The following is a 19,029-nucleotide window of genomic DNA, read 5'->3' as shown; positions in this document are numbered from 1 at the left end:
AAAAGAAAAAGGGAACAATGAGATGCTGCTGTAAATAGTGATGGGTGTAAAGTCCAACAAATGAACTATGAACTTCATTTACACATAACACAATGCTAGAATAAACAATCACAAAACCTTTAAAAGTAGCTTTGAAAATGTAAGATCTCATCTTTGAATTAGAATCACACAAATATAAGTTTCAATCTTAATGAAAGCATCTATAAACATACAAATACCATAGCCTTGAAAAAAGGCTAAATAGACATTTTTCTCAAAAAAAAGCAATGAGCTGCATCATATGATATAGAGCCACCAGATCACACTTTATGACATGCACTGTGGTGCACATGCCAAGTTTTACCGTTATGATAACTAATTTAACATAAACTTTCAATGTGTGTCATTTTTACAAACGACATCCGATCATAATAATTCAAATGACCACACAAAGTTTAAAAAACAAGCTAACTAATGAAGTAAATTCGAGCATGATCCAATTGTCCAAACTCAATTTAAACCACTTGAGTGCAAAAAAGTGTTTTTCTTTCAAAATTTAGCACTCCAAATGTTAAAATTCAATCTCCTGCCTCGTTAAACTACTTTGGACCTTAAACCAAATCCAAAAAAACTAAAAATACTTATCACACAAAATCATATATGAAACATTACATGCCTAATTTGGCTACTCAATGCAACTTTTCATGTAGGTAAACTTATATGAACTAACCCACACAAATCACATAAGTACATACATTTCTTTAGTAAATACATTTCTTTAGTAAGACAAGTCATGACCTTTACCAAGATCGAACCTTGCCTATCAACAAATACTTCCAACTTTACATAGGTACTTATAACTTAGGCACCACAAGCTAGAAACCACAGCTCAACATATATCAAGAAGCACTTTCCATCAAAATAATAAAATTACACACTTACTTGAAATAACATTTAAACCTATCCATTCTAAAACATACACTATAAAAAGGGCGAAGATGTAACAAAAGATAGTACGAGCAAGTCTCTAAAGGAATGCATATCCATATATGCATTCTAATTGGCAACTTTCAACACTATTAACAAATATACATTCATATCCCGAGTAACAGAACAACTATAATAAGCAAGACTACTCTTCTTGTACTTCCTTTCTTGGCCCTTTTGAATCCTCAAAACCTGTAGATATGAAGTAACGAGGTGAGACAAAAGTCCCAATAACTATATAAACTCAAATACCAATTAACAGACAAAATTATAAATAAAGGATAGAGTAGCATTAACACAAAGATTTCAAACACATATTAAGTTCATATGTAAGCGTGAATACAATCACATTAATGATGCAGATCACAAATATCAATGTATGAACATGGTACACTAATAATTTCCACAAACCTCCAAATCTTCCAATCAAACCTATAGGTTTTATACAGGGCCTCTTTAGTTGGTTCAAGCTCACCATCAGTGGAAGAGGTAGGGCCAATACCTCTTTACCATTAATGGACTACAATTTTTTCCTAACCAATTGGCGAGCCGTAGAATACTCCCCTTACCAGCCACTCACAAAGTGTTGGGGAATAGCCCAACCATGCACCCCGGCTATGGTACTCATAAGGCAATAAGCATCACACACACACCAAGACCATGGTCTATACATCTTTACAAGGTGAACTCCCACTTCTAGCTATGTGAATGCTCATGCACTTCTAAGTTCCACTAGCCGATCATAGTTAATACTTTAGATCAATATTTCTTAGATTTACACAAAATAGGGTCACATGCATCTATCTTTGCCACACCACACATACATCTCGTGCACCATTTCCACACGCTTTCCACATACAACACAAGCGTCACTCTCATATCCAATTATATCTCCATAGAACATGAAAATTAACATGATATCTGATAGAGATGCTGAATTTATCAACACCTATTTTTATATTTAATATGCTTCCTTTCCACATTGACATTATTACCAATACAAGTTAATGATCATAGGTAGGAAAGAGTAACTGCACAAAAGAAGAGGAACTTTTTACATGCAATTATCAACAAATGGCAAAAAAGTCAACGACAAAATCAATGGATTATTCTTCAAATTTACACATAATCAAAACTTGTTCATCATTGTAAATTTTTTAATTCTTGCATTCTAAAATAGTTTGGACTTAAGTGTAGATTCAAAAGCTTGCATAAAAGATGGGGAACAGCTTTGATGAAGATAGTGCCTTGAATATTGACTTCAATGATAGTGGAGAAGATGTGGATGAAGGTGATGAATATTATCTAAGTAACATTGGCAAGGTCAATATAAAATGTAGAGAAAATTCATATGAAGAGTGTGAGAGAGACGGTGTGGAGGGCCTTGAAGACGAGGAAGAAGTTGGAGATGAAAATAAGGAAGGAGATAGACTTATTAATGATAGGTTTCCAATGCATAAGTTGCTAAAACAATATGAGTGAATACAGGTGGGAGGTGAGAACCCTTTACAACGCCGGTGAGGATTTTAAAGAAGCCATAGTATGAATCATATGTTGTGCATGCATGTAAAGGGCTTTAAGTTTATTAAAAATGACAAGGAAAGAATTAGAGTAAGGTGCAAGCCAAATTGTAATTGGAAGGCATATTGTGCTAAGTTAAAGGGAGAAGAGACATGGCAATTTAGGATGATCAATGACAACCATACATGTAGTAGGGAGGCGAATAATAAATTGTTAAAATCCAAATGGCTGAGTAGGAGCATTCACAAAATTGTGAAAGACAATCCCAAGTGTAAATTGAAAGATATAATTGAGAGATTTAAGAGAAAGTGGAATGTAAATATTTCAAAGGCAGTCACTTCAAGAGCAAAGAAAGAAGCATTAAATAACCTCCATGGGTGTTTCCAAGAACAATTTTGAAGGACGTATGATTATTATCATGAGCTAAACAGTTCTAATCTTGGCTCTACAGTGTTGTTAACAGTGAATAAGCCACCTGACTATGATGTAGAGCTTGACACTCAAGTTCCATCTAGAAACATGCTTCCTAAACATGTAGACCAATTATTGGGTTGGATGGCTGCTTTCTTAAGGGGCCATATAGAGGACAATTATTGGCCGCAGTCGGGAGAGATCTTGATGATCAGATGCTCCCCATTGCTATTGCTGTTGTACAGGCAGAGACCAAAGATTCAAAAATTGGTTTCTATCTAATTTAATTGAAGACCTTTGTGGAACAAACAAGTGCAAATGCTATACTTTTATTACAGACCAACTTACGGCCAGCAACAGAATATCTAGACATACTTCCACCTCCACAAAGAAAGCCTATCGGTGGACCATGAAAAGCAAGAAAAAAGGATCCAAATGAAGAAAAGAAAGGAAAATCTAAAATGAGAAGAACTGGTTTTACAATAAAATGTTCAATTTGTGGCACTAACGGCCACAACAACAGAAGTTGTAAGGATTCAAGCCACAATGAAAGTCATAGCATTCAAACCAATGAAAGCATTACTCAACGTAGCATATTGAGTACCTCAATGAGCACACAAACAAGTATGCAGTCAAGTGAGGTGAAATCTATTAAGTCAATTTTATAAATTTTGATTAATTATGAACATTTCTTTAATAGCAACATAAACTTTTATGCAGGGGGTATCATGTGAACCATCAACTCATGAATCAACAACTTGGCTAAATGCGCAGATGAGACAGGTATTTAATTTTTTTTTTTAAATTGCATTACAAATTATAATAATGTATAAAACGTATATGACTTACCTAAATGTTTTAATGTAGGAGACTTTAAGTCAGCCTACTATACAAAGATCTTGGTCAAATGTGCCATAATGGAAGCAACAACACCAAGCCATCCAATTGATACAGCATCAAGTCAACCAAAGGCTACAACCAAGCTAAAGCATTTGATTTTTATGCTTTTGTTTCTAAAGAAGATCATGTTTAACTTTGGATTTACTTTCCATTTACACTTTAGTTTTCTTTACAAACCTGTTCATTCAAGTGAGACATGATTCTACCTAACATTTATACAGAAGCATTCCAATGGGAATGGTGAAATAAATACGGTAAATGACATACATATCTCTTAGTTACTCATATTGATTTAAATGCCACTAGTCACCAATAAAAAATAGTGATTGTGACTATGCAAAACAATGATGACCAAGTGCAATAGAAATGCATCATAGGTCATATAATGCCGCGAAGTGTTCACTATTTCAGGCATTGCTACAATACTAACCTATACAATGTGTGGTTTATTAGCATGATCATATAATATGAATTATATAGTTTAATTATGATGCCTTAGTGCAACACAAGGAGCAAAAGAATAGTGAATTCCACTTGCTCTAAATTCAAGTGCTGTTGTAGCCCCAATTCTTTTGAGTTAAATATGCATCTCTACAAGTAAAAAATAGTAAGATAATGATGATTCAACTCTCAAGAACAATGGCATTTCTATATTAATTCAAATGCTGTTATACAAGCAAGGCGTTATAGCATCAATTCTGGGAAAGTAAGGAATTATGCTACCTGCAATCGCTTTGCACATAGTTAGCAAACATCAAACAAGTTTATAATTTTTAGCAAAAAAAAAAATAATAATAATAGAATTATAACTTGCAGATTACTAAAAATGGACTACGAGTATCCTGGCATCTTTATTAAATTTTTGTGAAATCCTTTCTCGACTAAGCACTCAAGTCAGTTTGATTCGCCCATCATAATGCTAATTGATAGCATTGAATACTGGTGGCGGAACTTCATCAAGCCGAAGTTTGATGACCCTTTCACTATTGCTTCAAATATCTACGATCGACCATGCTAAAGAAAAATAAGAATGAAAGAACCCATAATTGCAAAATCCCAAAGATATCAAGACATTCCCAATAACAAAAATCAGATTCGAAAGAACATTAACACCAATGACACAATTTCCTACACACAACCAACAAATAATTTCAAAGCCTTGGCTCAATTGAACAAAAAACCTCACCTCACTCTCAAGCTTCAACTCCGAAAATGGTGACTGTAGGAAGCTTCCTCCACATCGCGTCCAAGAAACCAACGCATCTTCTCCTTTTGTTTGCTCTTATAACTGAAGATTTCCAAGAAAGCAGCCTATCTGTCTAACCACCACTGACAGAATCCTTCTCATGCTGCCATCGATAGAAGCCCTTCGAACATTTTAAAATCAGAGTTGGTATAGAGTAAGTCGAAGAAGAAGCTTGATGATTCGCAGAATGGATTTCGAAAAGGAGACGCTAGCTGTTGTAGGAAAAGAAGGGGGAATGGGAGGATGAGATGATGAACAGAGCAGCCATTGTCGTCGAAGAGAAGGAGAATTGATGGTCATGGCGTTTGTTTGGGAAAGCAAAAGACATATACGGAGAAGCCGCCACGCGTGTGGTTTAGAATTTTTTTATTTTTAAATGTAAAAAAATTATTTTCAAAAAGTATGCTTTGTCAGCCTATAAAATTGCACAACCACCGTTACAGTCATCATTTGCGTTAAATTTACAGAACCAAAGGTTGCTTTATAAAATCAAAAATTAAATTAAAATTTCTTTTAAAATTAAAAGATTAAAAGTATATTTTAATTTATAAAAAATAATAATAAAATTGTAGCTAAAAAATTTGGAAAACACGTATGGGATTACATTATTAAAAAATAAGATAATCGAATTTAATCTTCGATTAGATTCAAAATAAAAAAACTAAGATCAAAAGAAAATAAAAAATTAATATCTTTGATCATAAAAAAAAAAGGAATCAAGTTAAAGTCTTGCAAAAATAGAAATCATTTGAAGCAATCAAGGGATCTTCAATCTAAGCAAAATCACACATCTTATTCTTCAAAATCAAATTGTATATAATTTTCATGATGTTAGGAGATGACGCCTTCAATGCTTGGTTTATACACTTTCTTGAGTCTTTCGTTAAATGGGTTAAAGTTTTGATCACTCAAACTATGTTCTCTAAGACATTGAACACGCCTAAGAGCTCTCCTTTGAGCTTGACGGGTGTTTCAAGTGGTTTATAATTTTTAAACCTCTTGCATGAAACAAAACAAGGCTTGCTTCATACTTTCTTTAAGCTTGATGGGTGTTCCAAGTGGTTTGTAGTTTTTTAATCTCTTACATGAAATAAAACAAAGCTTGTTTTATGATTTTAATTTGAGTTCTTGTCATTAAGCCTTTAATGTATTGTAGTTGATCTTTTAGCATGTTGGATTCCTTAAACCTCTTCTTTTTATACCTAGGGTTTTCTTTTAAGTTGGCACGCCATCTCCAAACGTCCCTGCCATGAGTGCCATGTCATTAGTGCCATGAGTGCTTGGGGTACATCAAACAGGGCTCCTTTCACTTTCCTTCCATAAAGTTGAAGAAAAGATAGCAATTAACGTTAGGTTCATATCCACATTAATTCACAACACATATAATCAATTTGTCACCACATGGGAGCGTTCCCAGAATCTTCATGAGCATACCGTGGTGGGATTTTGGAAATCTGAACAACACAACGACGATGGAGAAGATGCGAGGAAATGGAGGAGAAGACGCCAAAAGATGAACGGTTAAAAGGTTTGTTTAATTTTGTTTTTTATGGATTGATTATAAGATGCGGCACTTGCATAGGTATAAAATTTGACGTGGCAATAATTCATGGAGGACAAGGATAAACGTCATTAGCCGCAGAAAAATTAGGGATTGAAGTTTCATGCAAGTTAATAATTTAAGGGCAACAATTTATACTTGAGAGACTAAATTTTACATGAGCTAAAAATTAAAGGATCAAAAAATTAAATTTTTTAAAAAATTAAAATAAAATTGTACTCTTGCTTAAAATTCGGAATTGTATATTTTTATTTCAAATTAAAATATTATAGTAAAGTCATATAATAAATACTTAATTTATATTAAAATATAATGTCTAGTCATATATTTAATCATTTTAGCCTGATCACAATCAAATATTGTAAGAAAATTGATAGCTTAGCACAATCAACAAAAACTTGCATGCTATCTCGTCGTTTCTGATCCTTTGTATCGCATGATTGACTCAACTCACTTGCGTCTTGTTGGCATGGCAGGATAAAGATGACATGCAGAAATCTGTAGAAAACCGATGGATAGAGATTTCCTCGCGAAGACTAGAGAGGAGGGCGTTACGTATCAGCGTATGATGATTAGCAAATATCTCCTTATCCATTAGTTTTATACTTTTAATTGTTGGCCAAGTAACGGTCGAAAAGTGACAGCAGTTTACAGTGGAAATTGGAAAAGGGAATGTAAGCGGAGCCAGAAGTCTTGCAGATTGAAGATAAAGGGAATATCTTTCTTTTCCTTTTTGAAGTATGATTTGTGTATTTCTTGGCGTTAAAGTAGGATAAAGCAAAATATGCAACGGGAATCGCTTGCAAAACACAAACAAATAATTGGGCATCAGTGACCCTTAGCCAAGGATTGAAAAAAAAAAGGTGCATCCATTACATAGCTTTTGCAAAATATTTGCTCGCCAACTCACCAAAAATGAAATTTCTGGGAAAAGAAGACTATTTTTTTTGGTTCAAAAAAGGAAGACTCTATATTTATTGATTATTAAAAAAATGAAATGCACTTCCACATCTTCTATAGAGCCAAGAAACGGGCCCTAGTGATTTATAAGATTAGGCTTGAATTTTAAAATTTCAAAAGAGTACACAAATTTATAAAGGTTAATCTTATTTGAGTTTAGAGCTTGAATGGGCTCACTCTTCAAAGTTGAAGGCCAGCTCATTTAATTTTTTTTAGAACAAAAAGCTTTACATAATAACATGGTTTGTTTAATTTTTTTAAATAAAGTTTGGTTTGTTTAATTTTAGACAATAATTTCTTTGATAAAAATAATTGTTTGATCTAATTTAGATTTTAGATAATAATATGATTTAAATTATGTAGGTGCGTTACTATTTTTAAATTATATCTTTTTAACAATAAAATACTTTTATATTTATATAATTTCATGCGTATTGTATGACTTGAATTATGAATTTATAAATCTTAATATTTTATGATGTGAAATAATGATATTTTTGCATAATCAAGATATTGCTAATGTTAAGATGTTATTATTTTTTTGGGATTTAGAGAGGAATAATTTGGTTTATCTAACTTTGATCAATCATTTTGACACTTTAATTTGTTAATATTTATTATCTAAATTAAAAAATTTAAAAGCTAAAAATACCTTAAAATTTTTTATAAGGAACGTCTGATTTTTTAATTTTTTTTGTTAGAACAATATCACATTAAAATTTTAAAAAAATATGTAATATTATCCCATTGTCGGTGTTGATTGTGAGTTGACCGTTACTTGACACGTGTCAGCCATATGGATTTTTAAAAGATAAAAAAAATTCTTTCTTCGTTCTATCTCTGACGCACAGCCGTCTTTCTTTCTTTCCTTCTTCCTCTTTCTATGATTCATATTATTGCCAGCACTACAACTTCCATTAATCTTCTTCTTCCAAACTATTGCTTCTACTACCTCCAGCTTTCCCACCATGCAGGCTCGCTCACCTCTCTCCCTCCTTCTCCCCTTCATTCTCTGCCTTTGTCTTTCTCCCATGCTCAAAAGAAAGGAAAAAGAAAATTTATATCAGTGATAAAGAACACGTGGGTATCAGTTCTCTAAGGTGATAAAGCATCAAAGAAAATTTCAAATGCAAATTACCTATTTAAAAGGATAGATTCATCACACGGCCACGGAGAAATTGAAAACAACAACGTTCAAACCTAACGCTCAAAACTAAAACTAAAATGCAGTAACATGGGGGGGCTGAGATGAGATGATTGTGTGTGTGTTTCTCAAGTGACCAACTTCGAATGCGAAGAAAATACGAGATGAGATTGACAATGGCCATTGCTATTACCTTCTCTCTCAATGCTTCAAAAAAGAAGCACCAGTGGCTCACCAACCGTAAGGTAAGGCCTCATAGTCCACCCCAGGTTACCAATTTGGGAAAGCCACATGCAAGCTCATATTTGAACTGTCTCCAGGCTGTAGTTGATCATGGCGGCTTCTACTCTGACCCTCTTGTTTCAGAGTCGCGATCATTTCCACCAATCCGTTGCCATCATCCTAGGTACAAGTGCCGCTAGAGTGTCGTTGGCGAAGGAAGAAGAACAGCTTGAGGACGCCGGCGTGGCCAAGCAAGTCTAGCTCACCTTCGTGAGAATCAAGAGGGAAAGCTAGAGAGTGCCAAGACGAGTAAGTCGGAACTAGCTCTGGTAACCCTCCACCGTCCACCATAGCGCCTCCATCACCCAACAGATAAAAGCATCAAACGCACACATGCTCTGACTGCCACGCAAAAGAGTAAGAAGATAAAAAGGATTTTTTTTTTATTTTTTGAAAACCCAAGTGGCTGCCATGTGTCAAATAACAGTCAACTTGTAGGCAACACTAATGATAGGATAATATTACACTATTTTTTAAAGTTCTGAAGTAATATTACTCTAATAAAAAATTTAAAATATTGGGTGCCTCTTACGAAAATGTTTCAGAATATTTTTATCCTTTAATGCAATAAAAAATGTTTGATATTTGTTTCAAAACTAATCTTTCCTTACTTTGTGCGTTAAGGCTCTTTAAATTGTATATTAGAATTCTCATGCGCTAGGTGCATGAAAAATGTAAAACCCTGCACACAAAAGAAACCTTGACTTTGGTGGCAACAGCATCTCTCTTTTTATTTCTTCCAACTCCATCATTGGCTGTTATTTGAAATGATTGAGTATCAAAACTAAATATGGGGTCCTACCTAATTATTCCCATGCTGGGTTTTCAAGGGGCATAACGTAAATCATTATATAAAGAAAAAGATAAAAGAAAGGCAATATGAGAATCTGAATTTGGATGGATGGGTCTTGGCACAGGGTAGTTTGTAGCCTAATATATTGGGCATCAATGTTAGGCAATTTGGTGCAGGAACGAAAGAGGGAGAGAGATGTCAAGTGGCAGGAAGAGCGAAAAGGCAGCAATGAAGAAGACAACAACATTGGTGGTGAAGAAATCAGCAGCAGCAGCAGGAGCGGGCGAGTATTTGGTGGCGAGAAAGGCAGGAGGGAGGGTGGAATTCCCGACATCCCCGGAAGCAATATTTGGGGAAGAAATAGTGAGCTTCAGTCACCCACAGCACCCTCTGGTGCAGCTGGAGCAGCCTGAGCTGTATACATGCGCAGGCTGCAAGGAGTACGGATCGGGCAAGAGGTTCGCTTGTCAACAATGTGATTTTCAGGTGCATGACTTCTGTGCCCTGGCTCCTCCCGTCCTCAAGGCCCACCCCTTCCACTCCCACCATCTCATCTTGTTCCATTCAAAACCAGGTAGGAAGCGAGCTAACTGAATCAATTAATTCCCTGTGTCAATTCATTTTATCTTATTCATCATCATCATATTCAGTGAAAGGCGGAATCACGAAATCGAAATGCGATGTGTGTGGGAAACAGAGCAAGGGTTATGCGTTCACATGCAGTGCGTGTGGGTTTATGATGCATCCCTGCTGTGCCATGCTCTCCACGGAAATCGAGTTCTCGGGCCATCCTCACACCTTAAAACTCCTACCTGCAGCCGCCGGCTCAAACGGCGACTCCGGAGGTGGTTTTGTGTGCGGCGAGTGCAGGAGGAGAAGATCGGGGCGAGTGTACCACTGCACCGTGTGCGATTATCATTTGCATGCTGTGTGCGCCAAAAATATGATGAACGGTCTGCAAGCCAATGGAATCAAGGGCCCGGAGAAGAGCAGTGTGCTGGGCACAGCGGCCCGCCTTGCTTCACAGGTCGTCGTCGAGTTCATCGGAGGCTTGATTGAGGGTCTTGGCGAGGGCATGGGGGAAGTCCTCGTCCAGAATGTCTCCCGAGGCAAACCTCCTCTTCCTTCTGCTCATCCAACTTCATCTTCTCACTCTTAATTTTCCCTTCCCAACAACAACCTATCCCCAGCAAATCTTGCTTCCTCCCACTTTCCATCATTATTATGATTGATATATATTGCATGTCCCTGAAATTAATGTTTTAGAAGTTTTAAATTAGATATCAAATATTTAACATTGGGAAGAGAGGGGGGCGAGGCGGGCGCTTCATTATTGGTGCCCAGCTCCTCCCCTCTAAAGTGCCCCCACGTTATCTTTTATGATGTTTTAAAGTCATGGATTGAGAAATTAAATACCGCTTTTTAAATATTATTTTATTTGTCAATGACTTTATAATTTAATGGCATGTTAAAAGTATGTTAGTTTTATTTATGTGAAATAATTTTATTTTTTCATAATAGTTTGGAGGTACAGTGTTTTATTGAATATTTATATACAAAAATTGTAATAGTGATGTGATTTAAGAAATTGTATCTATTTTTTTTAATAAATGGTTGGCATGATGTGCGTGTAAAGTTAATGTACAATATTACGGAGTGTATTCTTCAGTCTTCCTAACCGTGTTCATTCTCAAGAATAAATGAAATAATTTTGTAATATTAAAAATTTTAATATTGTTATTGTTATTTATATTTTGATAAATTAATAATTCCCACATATCTAGTTCTATTACAATTTAAAATTATAACCATTTGATGAGCCTAGAGGCCTGTTCTAGACATGTGAGTTTTTGAAATCTAACTTATCTAAATTTTAATTTATTAAAAAAAAGAAAATGATTAAAACAAACTCTTGAAATATGTTAATGATAATTAGATACCACAAAATATCATAATTACTTTATAGTCCCTAGAGACTTGCCTGACTTTTTTTGTAAAATGACGTATTTGTTCCTATTTTAAAATTTATTAGTAAAGTCCAATAATTAAAGATTAGTTACTATTCTTTGAAAAATGACTACAACAACATTGCAAATTACATATTGTTTTGTGCAATTTGTTTTAACAGGGAAGTCCAAAAAGAAAAAAAATTAGTTATTACTTTATTTTGGAAAATAACTACACTTTTTACAGAAATAACTAGAATAGAATAACAAATTATAAAGTGCTTTGAACAATTTTCTTTTATTAGTGAAGTCTAATCAGTAAAAATTAGTTACTACTTTCTTTTGAAAAATGATTAATTTTTTTTATGAAAAAATGAATTGGATGGAATAAGAAACTACAAGTTCCATGACTATTTTTCTTTTATTTTCTAGAAGGTTAAAAAATATTTTTATATTAAAACTAATCGATAGCTAAGTCCTAAAAGAATAATAGACAATAATTATTACATTTCATAATATCTAATTATCATTTGCTTATTTTGGGAATATTTTTCTATCATTATTGAGAATCTCAAATTAAACTCGGAGAGATTAAGCTTGTCATATTTAGATATTATAATCCAAAATAAGGCCTCAATTTATATTGTAAACTCAAAAAGATTAAACTTACCGTGTTGAAGATTATAATCCAGATAAAGCCTCACTTGCTAATGAACTGAGCTAGGGCCACGTTAGAATTATTTACCATTAAACACTAAAGATTAATTTCTTAATATACACTGAGCCAGGGTCAAGTTTGGATAACAATCTCTAAATACTAGAGACATCTTACAAGCTTGTTCTTGAATGTTGAAGTGAAGGATTTATAGACCTCTTTCCCTCCTCCAAGACAAAGTACAACTTACGATACAAATTTGATAAGACAAAGTTCTATTTTCAAGACTCCTTACATACACATTATAAAATAAGACTCAATTTATACAAGAACATAAAGCCAAAATACATAAGGAATAAAACTCCAATTTTCAATACACATAAGAACAAATGCCATGCATTCACATGTATTTAACCCATGCCAGCTTCTACTTTGTAGCTACCATTTATTTGTAGATGGGCTCATGATAAGTTGACAATTAGAAACTCTCTTTTACTCTTTCTTGATGGCTCTCTTGAGTTGGTAATCAGCATCTTTTGATTCATACTCTTCAAGTACTTCATCAAGTGCCTTTTGAATACAATTATATGGATAATCCTCATAATATTGTGTCTCTAATTTGTATGAATCTTGGGAATTTGGTAGGATGGTTTTTATAGTATCGGTATTTGAGTAATATGGGACTCGTGAATTTGATGATTGATTTTGTGTAGAGCTTAGGGTAAGCTACGCCATCCAATCATTAAGGATATCAATCTTAGGCATATGAGGCTCTTTTGGTACAAAAATTGATTAGGAATAAGACTAAGAGAGGTGCATTTCAATTCCAGATGATCTCCTGGATAGTTATTAAGTTCACACAAGAACCTCCTTAGACTCCCTATGACTTTTTTTCATAAATGGGCCATTTATCAGAGCTGCCTTTTTTAAGCACAATTTTTTTTTCAATATTGTAGGGTCGATGGACTATGAAGAAATATTAAACTTTTTATTTTCTTGATGGAACCTTCTGTAGATTATGATCTTCAATCACATGATAAAGTTCTTTCCTTCACTGAGGTATAGGTGAAAACCATTCAGAAGGGAAGTCCAAAGAGAAGAAGCTTCATTTCTGGAATCACATAAGTGGTGGTGAACTTGTAAATGTTGAAGGGTAAAAGCATAAGCATAAAGAGACAAGAGTGCCTAAGTACACCATATTGCTGCATTTGGTATAGGATCTCAAACAAAGGGAATGCCTATATATAGGGCTTGGATATTAAAATATTAAGACTTTGGGTGGATCTTTGTTTTTTTTAAGGAGGAGGTATAGTTAATAGGTGAATTTCAGCTAAGGTTTTTGCTCAAAAGGCCACTAAAACAATTTTATAAGTGGCTTTAGTAGCCTTTTGGGCAATGGATAGAAGGCAAAGTAGTTGGGTTAGTTTGGATGAGGTGATAAGATGTATGTGCTTTTGCACTAGTCTTGAGTGGTAATCAATAATGGTATTTTGATGTCTTTTAATATGGCAGACTTTAAACTTATACCATGAAAATCAATCTTTCTATCAAAGCAAGTGGCAATCTAGAAGTATTTTCTTTTTTTGGTCTAACATTTTTAAGAATGACGTGTTATCTATTTTCACCATAAACTGGTACGAATTGAGGTAGAAGATAAAATTTTCTACCTTTTTTTTTTGAAAGATAAGACTTTTTTATATGCAACATGATATTGCTTCTTTAATTCTTTGTATTCTCTATTTTCATGCCCACAATACTGTCTTTTGCCATCTACTTCTTCAATAAGCACAACTCCTTAAAACTCTTTATTTGCATTAGTTTGCAAGATTCTCTATCCTTTGTTTGTAATCTTGAGCGATGGTGGACATTGGATAATTTCTTCAAGTAGTGAACTACTTTTATTTGTTCTATACTTAAGGGGGTAGATTCTTTTTTTTAGCAATTTTGACAATTTGCTAATATAATTAGCCACATATGGAATAAAGTTTTAAATATAATTAACTATACCCAATAATTGTTGAATTTGCCTTATTGTCAGATTCTCATTAGGAAAATTGAGCAGTTTATGTAATTTTTGCTTTGACATTACCAAAACGCACCATACAACACTACCATGATAATCAGAATTAAGTAAACCTTTACATTAGGTTATTATAATAAATAGGCATTTAAATTCAAAAGTAATAAAATTTGGAATCATGAGAAAACCCTTTTGAGAGAGTGTTTGAGCTCAAACAATAGTTTAAAATATATATATATAAGAGACATGGAAGTATAACAAAAGAAATTATCACAAACATACATCAAATGAGGGTAAGTTGGACATAGTCTAATATGTTCCATCAATCACGACACTGTCATCTGTCACAATGGATAACACAGAGGGGGAAACCCCTCGCTGCGAAACCAACTTTTGGAACATGCCATTTTGCCATTCAACTTTCAATTTGAGCAATTAGCCATCTAACAATTGGCATTATTTTCACAACAATTTACATAGCCATTTATAAATTAGACATTTAGGTGCAAACTGACATTTTTTTCATTTCAAAACATGGCTAAAGGTGTCAAAAAACCCCAAACCAAATGTAATCATAGGAATAACCCAAGAGAATTACCAAGTTTTTAAAAAGCACATAATGAGATCCTAGGTTTTCAAAGCTCAAAACACTCCAAAATACTTTTATAATTAAACAATTAGAGTAGAACAAATTTAAGGAAGTATGTGATACCTATTTGTGATAAAGGAAAGATTAGAAGGACATCAATTCAGCATATAAAACATAGATACACCATGGCATATTGCAAACACACCACACATACTTGTCTTTGTGCCATGCACCATAGTGCATTGCATGATTATGATAGTAATTTTGCTTTCAAATTATAATATGGGGCAAACTTTCGACGAGTCTTGTTTCTCTATTCGATATCCGATTAAGGTGCTTTAAGTATTTATGGAAAGCTTTCTTCGAACTTTAGCCAATGACACTAGTTTTATATTCAAATCACTTTTCAATAAAAAGTTTGATACTCATTTCTAATCTTACTTCTTTATAACATTACTGCACAACTTGGGTGTCCAATGTTCATTTTAAGTGCTAAAAGCTCTTACTAACCTATAGATCATGCTCAATGGACTATATATATATATATGAGCATGTGAATTAATGATGTATGGTAAGTATTCAAATAACTTGTTTGCTTATTACTTTACATGCTCACGTATTGTTCTAGCATATTTGTAGATATATTAGATTATTTGGTTACTAAGACATTGTCTTACCCTTATAGTTATATTTTTATAGGTAAAAGCTCCAACAGGGGTAAAGGAAAGGGGGATACTACCAAGAATTAGGAGAGGTCTCTTATATAGTACTTTCTTTTTCAGTAATTATGTAATAGGATGTGCGCGTGCGCGCGCACCAACTTTAAGACATATATTATTTTAAGGCACTTGCATGATGATATGATGTTATTTTAGTGTATTTTGGCCTAGGTTATTGTATGTGTGATGGAAATTATTGTATGAGGTCAAAATATTAGTACAAGCATCATTATTATGGTAACTGAATGTGTATGGATGGCTATAGTATGGTTATATTGAATTATGCCCTTGCCCCTTGATTTATGTGGAATTGGAGTATTGGTAGCCATGTGGTGTTTGAGGTATATATATGTGCATTTGTTGATTTAATTAGATGTATTATGGTTTGTTTGAGTTAGTCCAAGTGATTCTAAGGTTATTGGCACTTGGTTGGTGGTTTTGAACACTTTTAGGTATGTTTTAAAGTGAAAAAGTGTCTTTTTACATTCGGGTGTCCAACTTCTAAATGGTGAAGCATTTTATTATAGACCTAGTGTCAATAGTTAGATGGCTTAAAAAGCTACACGTGAACATTTGAATTGTTCGAATTAAATGTTAGATGGAAAATGTGCACTATGAAAGTTAGTTCTAAAGTGTTGTCATGTGAACAAATTGCTGTTATGACAGTAGAGGTGTGTTGTGATGCATTACATAGTAATATACATCGCGATGGATGACACATGCTCCATAATGGACGGTGCACTTTAGATCTTGTCCAATTTACCCTCATTTGATGTTTGTTTGTGATATTTTCACTTGCCATGCTTCCATCATTTCTTTAGATATGTTTTAAACTATTATTTGAGCTCAAATTGGGATCCCAACTTTTAAATGTTTAATTTTAAAACGCTTATTTGTTATGATAACCTATATTTGCTTAATCTTGATTATCATGACGGTATTGTGTGTTGTGTTCTGGTAATGTCAAGGTGGACATTACAAATTTAGCTTATGCAAATGCATGTTAATTAATTATCAAGATGCAAATGACAATTAACTATTTTCACAAGATGATTTGCTTTTCAAAATATTGCTACGATCATAATACTAATAATCATGTGATCCGACAAAAGCATATATCAGTTCATATCAATGATAAACATCAAAGCACATATGGAGTCATAATATTAACAACTAAGTGCTCCTATTAAAATTGTACCAGAACATAATAATAACAACCATTTGGCTAGGATATGATATGCATAATTGATATCTTCCTTATACCTTTTTGATATCTCCAACATGAAACTGATGGCTATTTAGTGTTACGTCCATAAACTTGAACCACTTAAGCCTTTCACTCATGAGGAGTTGCCTGACCAAGACTATTACACTTGTAAGGCACAATTTTTTCTAATACTAACGACTATAGGATGTTGTACCTCTAATATAGCCTCCTCATGAACCGATGGAGACTATTTAAGTTCGAATCCCTATAAAAACAGGTTAGACAGTACCTCTACAATAATGGAACAATGAATACTTTTCGATTCCAATGGTTGGCAGCCAGGCTAACTTTCGACTGGCACATACTCTAACTCTTCAGATATTCTCATTTTTTCATGTTCAAGTGAACCAACTCTATTTCAAACCCGGATTTAAGGTTGGAACCACAACCTAAAATACTTGTTAGACCTCTCCAGTTACACCACATTAATTTACTTGATTATCCTTATTTAACGTAGCTAATTACGGGTTAATTTTCTATGATGTTACACTAGGAACCACTTAAATTAACTTACATAGACCTCAAAGCACCTAATTGAATAGTTAAACTTATACCAATATATATCAAACACAAATTAGTCATCAAAGCCCCAATTCAACCTTAATAAAAAGGCAAGAACATAATTCAATAATACAAATTCTATGGCCATCCGTATGTATAAAATTACCAAGGTAATGATACTTGCACCAGTATTTTGACCTTTGACAACAATCTTCATCACAATACAATAACTTAAGCTGAAATACACCAAAATAGCATATGATCATGCAAGTGAACTAAAATAAAATATGTCCTAAGTTTGCGCCCGCGCGCGTGCATACACACACACATTTAGTTACACAATTACTAAAGGAATAAAGCTATACAGTCGTTAGCTCCTTTAATTCTTGGTAATATCTTCCTTCCTTTTGTCTCCATCGGAGCTTTCACTTGTAAAATATAACTACAAAGGTAAGAATAATGTGTCAATAATCAAATAATCTAATCTATCTATTAGTATACTAGAATAGTACATGAGCATGTGAAGTGGCAAATAATACAAGTTATACAAATCCACATACAACATATTAATATAATTGTATTCTAAACAATGCCTGATCCATACCACCTTATATCCTCCTTGTTTCCTTTGATTGAATCTGTGGGCTATTAATTTAATAAGATTGAGTCTATGTAACTAAACCAGCCTAAACTCATCAATCATAGGAAACAACCTGGCTAAAGGTTCCTTCACCATTCTTGAGCCACATATTCCCCCTTTTTGAATACCTGAGGTGTTGTATACTCAATTTATCATAAAGGCAGTACTAAGACTTCCAAACAAGTATAATTGAACACCAAAGTCTCCAGGGTGTCAATGGATACCATATGGATTTCAAACAATACAATTACCTTAAGGTGAACTCTCACCCTTTCATAATGATCATGTTCACAACCCAAACATGCATGGTTACAATTATTCATAAAGGATTTTCAAAGTAAACACTAGCATATCAAAACTAATAATAGACTTTACAAATATTTATAAATACATATATAAGTTTTAGATTAGAAATAATATTTCAAATGTGTACTCTACTTCACATAGAATTTCAAACACTAAATAACATTTACTAATGGAAAAATGTATTTTTGCAAACTCATAACTATCCAAACACACAAATAAAAAAAGTAGATTATTCGATTACCTCAATCCTTTGTCACAAAAAAAGTTACCTTGGCAATTACCAATCCTTTAGCTTCTACTAGCTCAAAAGGATTCGATCAATATTTAATCTACAAGATTAAACACTAACTATTAATTTACAACTTTAATAAACACACTTTTAGCTTAAATTTGGGCACCCAACTAACCAAATTTCCTCTTTGGCATAAACAACACTTCCAACATATCTCATTAACCTTAACTAGCATCTATAAACTTATATAACACTAAATTTTTATCCATATTGCTCTCAAAACTCAAATTTACATGTAAGGTTCATCCAAACCCTAGCTCAAAATTTGAATCCACTATATAATCATCAAACTTAAGTGTAAAAGCTTAAA

The 19,029-nt window shown here is 33.6% G+C and overlaps 1 protein-coding gene, 2 long non-coding RNA genes and 1 other non-coding gene across 4 annotated transcripts; 1 reads left to right on the top strand and 3 right to left on the bottom strand.

Annotated features, from left to right (window-relative positions):
• Positions 1–705: 705 nt before the first annotated feature.
• Positions 706–5,348, bottom strand: LOC129302237 (uncharacterized). Its single transcript, XR_008591221.1, has 2 exons — positions 4,985–5,348; positions 706–1,158 (listed from the first exon to the last, which is right to left on the bottom strand). It is a non-coding gene; the product is annotated as an uncharacterized LOC129302237 (long non-coding RNA).
• Positions 5,349–8,242: 2,894 nt separating this feature from the next.
• LOC129300150 (uncharacterized) lies at positions 8,243–9,306 on the bottom strand. The gene is made up of 2 exons (XR_008590714.1): positions 8,903–9,306; positions 8,243–8,599 (listed from the first exon to the last, which is right to left on the bottom strand). It is a non-coding gene; the product is annotated as an uncharacterized LOC129300150 (long non-coding RNA).
• LOC129304308 (small nucleolar RNA Z101) lies at positions 8,645–8,737 on the bottom strand. The gene has a single exon (XR_008591674.1). It is a non-coding gene; the product is annotated as a small nucleolar RNA Z101 (small nucleolar RNA).
• Positions 9,307–9,893: 587 nt separating the features above from the next.
• Positions 9,894–11,060, top strand: LOC129303914 (uncharacterized). The gene is made up of 2 exons (XM_054943496.1): positions 9,894–10,358; positions 10,435–11,060. The coding sequence occupies exons 1-2, from the start codon at positions 9,980–9,982 to the stop codon at positions 10,941–10,943; spliced, it is 888 nt and encodes a 295-aa protein (XP_054799471.1). The 5' UTR covers positions 9,894–9,979; the 3' UTR covers positions 10,944–11,060.
• The last annotated feature ends 7,969 nt before the right edge of the window (positions 11,061–19,029 follow it).

This window comes from Prosopis cineraria, unplaced genomic scaffold, assembly GCF_029017545.1.
Source record: "Prosopis cineraria cultivar Desert tree isolate PC_DT_omini unplaced genomic scaffold, ASM2901754v1 PC2, whole genome shotgun sequence".
NCBI classification, from domain to species: Eukaryota; Viridiplantae; Streptophyta; class Magnoliopsida; order Fabales; family Fabaceae; genus Prosopis; species Prosopis cineraria.
The sequence above is the reverse complement of the archived record's forward strand: the minus strand, read 5'-3'. Positions and strand labels throughout refer to the sequence as shown.